Raw genomic sequence first — 8,012 nt, 5'->3', positions numbered from 1 at the left:
CCCAGCCACCTGGCCCCTGCTGCAGCCCCCCTTGCTGCAGCCCCCCCAGCCACCTGGCCCCCACTGCAGCAGCCTCACATGCACATTCCTGCAGCACCTCTCCAATGCATTCACCCCCCGCAATACCCTCAGCCCCCAAAACCGACCTTGTCACCCCCCAGAGCATGCCCACCCCTTCCCCCCCACAGCACCCTCCCCTCCAGTACCGTCCCCCCAGCCCATGCTCCCCATGCCCCCCGAGCCCCCCGCCCTGTGAGAGGCCCTGAGCTCAGCTCCCGGCCCGGCCCCCATACCATGACCGTGGTGTCCTCGGAGGCGCTGGCAATGACGTTGTCGTTGTGAGGGCACCAGTCGATGTCCAGCACGGGCGCCGTGTGCCCAGTCACCAAGGGATGGTTCTTATCCACGCGCCCCGTCTGGAACACACAGGCAGGGCAGTGAGCAGGGGCCAGCTGACAGCGCCCTGTGCCTCTCACCCCTGCCCCACAGCCAGTGCCCCATCGCGGTCTGCCCTGCCTGCGAGGGGCACCGAGCTGCCTGGCCCCCCAACTGCTGGTACTGGGGCCACGTCCATGGGCAGCCAGCGCTGGGCAGAGGGAGCTGGGCGGAGCACAGCCTCCTCCCCTAGCCAGGCTACCAGCTGCAGTACGTTGGCCCCTCTCACCGTGCCCTGGGCCCGGCTACGGGACTCGTCGAGGGGAGGGGGGCTCCAGTGACTGAGCTGGGGGGTGTCAGCACAGATCCCAGTGGGACAGGTGCCCACGTCCCCACACGACTAGCGTCCTCGGCACTAATCGCGCCCTCGGCAGAAGGGCTAGGGCCTGGCTGGGCCCCGCAGCTCGAGTCGCCCTCCCCCAGCATCTCCTATACACTCACTGACCCCCAACACCCTTGTCCCCTGGCAGACAGGGGGCACCCGGCTCCCACAGGGCAGGCCCAGGTTTGTCACTCAGAGCCTGGCCACAGCTCCTTCTCAGCCCGTAGATCTCAGAGCGCTGCTCGAAGCAGTATCACCCACACTGCACAGATGGGAAACCGAGGCACAAGGTAGGGGACGAGTCTTCCCCAAGGCCCTGCAGTGAGTCAGTAGCAGAGCAGGGAATGGAACCCAGGAGTCTGGACTGAGAGTCCCCAGCAGGCCACGCCTCCTCCCAAGCGGGCAGGGGCTTGGACTCAGGACTCCTGGGTTCTAAGCCCAGCTCTGGCACCGACTCGACGTGGGAGAGTCCTGTCCCCTCGCTAGGCCTTAGGAAGGAGCCCCCCACAAGCAGCCTCTGATCTGCCTGCCCCTTCCTGTGCCCCCCTCTGCCCCTCCCCAGGCCAGCGAGCTGCACACACCAGGGCAGCGCTGTCCAACTGGAAACTCGAGCTGTGGAAACAGTGACCCCGTGGTTTCCTGCTGTCCCCTCGATTGTTCCCGGTATGAGTCACATGTTATTGTGAGCACAGCCTCCCCGCGCCGGACAACTGCTCCAATCCATCTCTGCCCGGAGCCCGCCTGGCCACGGGCAGCCTGGTGTGGGTGGGGGGCAGCCAGGTCAAGGTCACAACCCGTAGGTGCTGGTAAATGGACTCCCCAAGGCCCAGAAAGGCTGGTGAGCACGGGAGGGGGCGGAGGGGAGTGGGCCTGGAGGCAGGAGACGGGCAGGTGGACGGGGCAGTGCTGGGGACCAGACAGGATGGAGTGGATACGGCAGAGAGGATAATGGCTGGAGCTGAGAAAGGCTTGTAGCCTGGGGAGGTGGGGGGCAGCAGGAGCAGGACAATGATCTTACCAGAGTAAAACATCCCAGAACTTCTGGGACAGACCCCCGCGCTCAGGGCCAGGGCAGGATCAGGCCCCGTTCTACAGCCCCACTGCTTAGCCTGATGCCCACTCCCAGCAGTAGCTCATCCACCTGCCCCACTGACAGGCCCTGCTGCAGTCTGGCTGACTCCGGCATTGCTCGAGGGCTAGCAGGAGCCGGGGGGGGGGGGGGACCCAAAATCCTGCCCCACCCTCTCTGCTCCTCCTCCTGTCTCCCAGACAGGCTTCCGGCCTGCTCCCCCGGGCCCCCCAGGAGGAAGGCAGCACAGGATGCACCTCCTCACCCCTCTTGACTCACCGGCAGCTCCTGTCCGCTCGCTCACGGTGCCTGGATGGGGGCTGTCTACAGGAGCCCTGGAGCTGCCCGACCCTGGGCCTGGAGGCACCCCCCACCCCCCGGGGCAGGTCACACACACCTCTCTCTGCAGCTGCAAAACAAGCCAGTCCCCAGAACCAATTCATTCGCTGAGCAGCCCCTGGTGCTGGGTGCCAGCCACTCAGCCCTCCTGCCGCTACCCGCCCCAGCGCCGGTCACACCCCCGGGGCAGCATGCCCTGCCAGGGCCAGTCACTCTCCAACGGCCGAGGCTGTAGCCAGAGGTGCGGGGCCCGAGCCCACCAGCGGACACGAGGGGGTTCAGAGTGGCTGGCTGGGAAAGGGCACCGTGCCCTGGGAGGGGGCCTGCAGGCGCCCCACAGCATGGCAGCTGCTGCCCGCTGGCTCCTCGAGAGCTGCCCCATGCGCTGTGGGGAGGCGGGCGGTTCCCTCGCTAATAAACCCCACTCGGCCAGCGTGGCCAGGCTGACCCAGCACCAGAGGAGCCGGGAGCCCGGCTGCTAACTCCCCTTCGCCTGTGAGCTTGTGCCAGAGGGGCGAGGGTAGAACCCACCCACGCCCCGCGTAGGGAAAACCCCACAGCCGGGCTCTGCTGCGGGCCCCTAACCAGCCCCAAGCACAGCACATCGACCTGGCTTAGTCCTGGGGCTGGCGGCTCTTGGCAGCGTGGGGCTGCTGTGAGGAGCCGGGAGCTGGGCTTTGTGCTCCTGGCCATGGCCCCACAGCCCCAGGGGCCGGGCGTCACAAAGTGCTGCCTGCGCCCGGCCGGCTGCTCCCATGCCTGCGCTCAGGAGACGCCGGGGCAGGGACGGCCCGTCCGGCAGGAGCCCGAGAGCCGGGCAGCCCGCAATGGGAATTCAGACCAACCCAGCCCCGTTACCATGGCAATGCGCTAGGACTCTCCCAGCTCCAGGCCCGAGACTGCAACAAAGGCCTGGCAAGGCCAGGCAGCTGCTCCCGCGTGCCGGCCTGGGGGGAGGGGCTGGCAGATGCCCCCCCAACCCGGCACCATCCCCAGCCAGGCCAGCTGGGCTCACACACGGCCAAGCCCGGCTGCCAACGCAGAGGGGGCCGTGGCCCAGCGCTGCTTCGGGGAACTCACCGCTCCCTTCTCCCTGCACTGTTGCTCCTGCTTGGCTCTGCCAGCCAGGGGCCACCACGCAGGCTGGGGCTTCGCACAGAAACACGCCCTGCCCCACGGCCTGCCCCCCACGGGCCCTGGTGGCTGCCGTCCCCTCCCCCCAGCAGCCCGGAGCACTATACAGCACCCAGCCATCTCCACCAGCGCCCGACTGCGGGGAGTCCAGTGAGCCGGAGGGTTAACCCGCCCCCAGGCTCCCGCCTCCTCCTGGCCTGCCCACACCAGCCACTCACTCACCTTGGCCAAGGGCAGCACCATGAAGGCCCCTCCGCCGCCGGACTCCACGATGATGGCCACGAACTTGGGGTTGACGGCGCAGAAGGAGCTGTCCCACGTCACCTTGGACACCCGGATGTCCTCGTACATCTGGTCGGCCTTCACCGGCTGCCCGAAGACGTGCCGGAACTTACTCTGGCGCACCACCCTGCGGCTCATGGCTGGCGGGAGATGGGGGGGTCAGCGAGGGAGCAGGCCCCCAGTACCGTCAGCCCAGTCCCCTCCCTGCCTGGCCTCCCCAGCCATCCACCTGCCTCTAGTCCCCAGGACACAGCAGGCCCCTGCGGGTGCCAACCCGGCAGAGCTGTGGGGGAGCCAGGGCTGGACGAGCTGGGGAGCTGGTTTGGGGTCCGTGAAGGAGCTCTCTCTGAACGTGGATTCCAGCCTCTCTCCTCCCCAGGCAGCTCAGAGGATCTGGCTGGAGACAGCAAGTGAGCGGGGTGAAGGGGCTGCTTGGCGTCTGTGCCCCATGGCGGGACACATCCCGCAGAGCAGGTGCTGGGGAGTTCCCAAAGTGCCAGCCCCCCATCCCAGCTGCAGCAGGAGCTCTGCGAGCAAGCGCCCCCCCCCACCCCCCGTTAGAAGAACAGCAGAGGCAACACCTGGAGCTGAGAGAGACACTGGGGAGCCAGGCAGAAGGGAGCAGGGCGGGAGCATCCCTCCTGGGGCTAGTGGAGCTCTACTTCCCCCGACCCTGCCTCTCCTGGGACAGAGCGGAGGAACGGAGCCCAGCCCAGAGAGCAGGTGCAGCCCCATGGGACGATGGGGCTCTGGATCCCTACTGCCCTGGGTCAGCCCATCGCCCCCATGGTCCCGCGGCCACTGCCCTGGCCAAACCCCAGCCCTGATCAGGCAATTCCATTCAGACTCCCTACCACCAGGCTCCCGCAGCCTGTTGAATCAGAGATTTTGCCTCACTTCCTGCCCCAAACTGCTGGCAGCATTGCTGTGCAGGCATTAAACAGCCACCACATTAGCCTTCAGAGGTGGCTGCATGTGCGCGGTGGGTAGATGTGGCACCTTAGAGACTAACAAATTTATTAGAACATAAGCTTTCGTGGGCTACAACCCACTTCTTCGGATGCATATGGGTTGTAGCCCACGAAAGCTTATGCTCTAATAAATTTGTTAGTCTCTAAGGTGCCACAAGTACTCCTGTTCTTTTTGCGGATACAGACTAACACGGCTGCTACTCTGAAACCGGTGGGTAGATGGTTTCCCACCTGAAGAGTTCTGGGTCCGGAGAGCCCAGGATCATGGGGGAGGGAAAGGGGGGGGGCCCCCTTGCCTGGGTGGGCGCAGCCACGGAGCATCACTGCCATCCTGGCGACTGTGACCGTGACAATGCTGCCCCCCCAGCCATTCCCCGGGGGGCCCCCAACGCTGCCCCCTGATGGGAAGCATCAGCAGCACCGTGGTGTTGGAAGGCCCCTGTGGCTCCGGGCTGCAGCACATCTCCTCAGTAACACCATCTGCTGCAAGTGTATGGTCCTGCACCCTGCGCCGGCCTCATCGGCACCGATTCTGTGGGTGCTCCGGGGCTGGAACACCCAAGGAAACAAAATAGTGGGTGCTCAGCACCCACCAGCTGGACTTGGGGGAGGGCGGAGAGCAGTGAGCAGGCGGGGGCCTTGGGGAGGGGAAGGGGACCAACGGGGGAGGGGAAAAGTGGAGCGAGAGTGGGGCCCTGGGGGAAGGGGTGGAGTGGGGGCCTCAGGGCGCAGCACCCGTGGGGAAAAGTAGAAGTTGGCGCCTATGGCTGGCCTCCCGTAGAACAGAGTCAAGGGCAGAGTCTTGGGCCTGGTCTTCGAGGCGCTCAGCGGCCTGGGCTCAGCGTATCTAGAGGGGTCTATGGCTCCAGGCTCGGGACCGAGCTCCATAACTCCACCCCTCGGGCCCGTGGAACTTTCTACCACCGGGGCAGAGCCCAGCTGGGCAGCAAACAGAGCATCCCACGGGGCCGGTCCCAGACCCCCAAGAACTCAGGGCCACCCCAAACCTCCCCAGGGGCCCTGCTCCCACCGGCCTTCTCTGACCCAAACCCGGAGCAGCATGGCTGTACAGGGAGAGGAGGAACAAGCTGCTCCACTGCTCACACAGCTCTCCCCGAAGGAAGCACGTGCTGTCGCTGGACGGGGCTCTGACACCGCAGTGATGAGGGTGAGCCCTGCAGAGAGCAGGGCAGGGGGCAGCTGAGACATGCAGTAGCCTACAGGGGCCATTGGCCCCCATGGTGGGGGGCTGAGAGGGCTGGGAAGGTGGCCACTCGCCTGTAAGCTGTCTGGGCTGTGTTAGTACAGCACCTGGCACAACCGCCACGTAACCAAATACAACAGGGACTGCCAGGGGCGGAAGATGGTACAAAGTGGGGGGAGGGCAGCCTAAGGGGAGGTCTCTCTGCATGAGTCTGAGAGCACGGAGCCTGTCTTGGTGTGCCAGCGTGCTCACCCGCCTGGCCCTCCTCATGGCCTGCCATGGCTTTGCCACATCCCATCCCCGAGGGAAGGAGGGAACCTGGAAGCCATCTGCTGCCGGGCTGTTGCTGGGCTCTATGGGCACCTGCCCCTCTGAACCCTGCAACCCCTGGGGGGCTGGTGTTCTCCCCCAAGGCTAATCTGTGCAACAGGCCAACCTCCGGGCTAGGGGCAGCCATGAAGTCGGACATTGCTCTCAGCTCCTGCCCTGTCACGCCGCGCTGGGGCTCTCTGCCTGCCCCCTTCCCATCCCCTCCACTCCGCGCCCAGAGGAATAAACCTCCCAGAGACGCTGAGCCACGTTAGAGCAGATAACGAACACAGCCTTCCACAAGCTCCCAGCAGCCTAGGAGCTCCTAGTGCCAGCGCGCTGCCCCACGTCACCCCGCTTCACAGGTGGAGAAACTGAGGCAGGGGGAGGGACGCGACTTGCCCAAGGTCACCCAGCGGGCCAGTGGCAGGGCCAGGAATTGAAACCTTTGGCTTGCTGCGGTTCATTGGTTCTCCTGTCAGCAGTGTGGCCAGAGGCCTGCGCTGAGCCGGGGCCAGGGGGAATCAAGCCCATCTTCCCCCCAGGCTCGGCCTCCCCCCCCGGCCCAGGCTGAAGGGGCACCTCACCCGACCAAGGCTGGGGGGCAGAGCTGACCAGCATCCCCCAGCGGGCGCCACTCGGGGGGGGGGCTCTGCTCTGCCCCCCAGAACAGCGGCGGGATTCTGGGGTCACCCCAGGCGCCCAGCCCAGCCCCCCTTCCTCCTCCCCGCTGAGCACAGCCCTGGGGGCCGCGCCTGCCCGCCCAGACCCCGCTGGGGGGCCAGGCCCAGACCCCCCCGGCATCCCCAGCACCAGCCCGGCACCGGGGGGCCCGGGCAGGATGGGGGGGGCACGTCGGTTATTCTGTGCCACGCTCCCAATTCAATCCCGCTGGCAAAGCCCCGCCTGCCCCCGGGAGAGGGGCCCGGGGCCGGCCCCACACCCCGCGGGGCCCTGAGCTCCCCCCGCCCCAGCAGCGCCCCAGGGAGCCGCGGCCCCCGCCCGTGACACCGCGGACGCTGCAGCAGCTAAAGAAGGAGACGCGGCGGCGGCGGCGGGACGAGCCGGGGTCACTTTCCTAATATAGGCACATCTCTGCCAGCCGGGCCGGGGGCACCCCGCGAGCCGGGCCGGGCCGAGCCGAGCCGAGCCGGGCCGGGATCCCCCCGCCCAGCCAGCACCGGGCTGCCCGGGACACGGGCTGGCAGCACCCCCCGCTCCCCAGCATCCCCGGCCCCATGGGGCGCGGGCCGGGCCGGGGCCCCTCACCTGCTCCGGGGCGAGCTCGGCTGCTTTGCCCGGCCCGCCGGGGCGGCTCGTCTCGGGCTCGCGGGCTGCGGGCTCCGGGGCGGAAATGGACGAAGCGCTTCGTGCGGCTCCAACCGGCCCAGCCCGCGGCAGCTGCTGCCAGCCACGTGCGGCCGGGCCGGGGAGCGACAGCTGCTGCTGGGGGGCAGGGCCCCCGGCCGGGGGAGGGGCCGGCGGGCACCAGCTGCTGCCCCGCCCCAGGGGAAGGGCTGCCCCCCCCAGGGGCCCCCCTGCCCCCCTGAGCTGGCCCCCCCCCCCTGGCCCCCCCCCGCCCGGGGGAGGGGCGCCCCCCCCCCAGGGGAAGGGCTGCCCCCCTGAGCTGCCCCCCAAACCCCAGGGGAAGGGCTGCCCCCTCTTGCCCCCCAGACCCAGGGAAAGGGCTGCCCCCCTGAGCTGCCCCCCAGGGAAAGGGCTGCCCCCTCTTGCCCCCCAGACCCAGGGGAAGGGCTGCCCCCCCCCCCGACCCCGGCGCAGCGCCACAGGGGGCCTCTCCCCTTCTGGCAGGCAGGCCTGGCAGCACCCAGCAACTATGGGGGGGGGGGGAGACAGGCTCCAGTTGGAGCGGGGGCTCAGGAGGAGGGGGGGGTGTGTTTCTGCCCGGCTGGGTCCACTCGGAGGGTTTGGGTGTCACCAAAACAA

The 8,012-nt window shown here is 67.9% G+C and overlaps 1 protein-coding gene across 3 annotated transcripts in view; it reads right to left on the bottom strand.

Annotated features, from left to right (window-relative positions):
* Nucleotides 1-7,490, bottom strand: part of CORO6 (coronin 6) — a 13,904-nt gene extending 6,414 nt beyond the window's left edge. For all 3 annotated transcript variants that reach the window (XM_026656487.2, XM_026656486.2, XM_026656488.2), the window contains exons 1-3: nt 7,335-7,490; nt 3,522-3,721; nt 294-416 (exon numbers count right to left, since the gene is read on the bottom strand). In XM_026656487.2, the coding sequence (XP_026512272.1) occupies nt 294-416; nt 3,522-3,719 (321 nt within the window). In that variant the 5' untranslated portion in view covers nt 3,720-3,721; nt 7,335-7,490. The remainder of the gene's footprint in view (nt 1-293; nt 417-3,521; nt 3,722-7,334) is intronic.
* Nucleotides 7,491-8,012: the final 522 nt, after the last annotated feature.

This window comes from Terrapene carolina, unplaced genomic scaffold (genome assembly GCF_002925995.2).
Source record: "Terrapene carolina triunguis isolate 2854851 unplaced genomic scaffold, T_m_triunguis-2.0 Scaffold231, whole genome shotgun sequence".
NCBI classification, from domain to species: Eukaryota; Metazoa; Chordata; order Testudines; family Emydidae; genus Terrapene; species Terrapene triunguis.
This window is presented reverse-complemented; position numbering and strand designations above follow the sequence as displayed.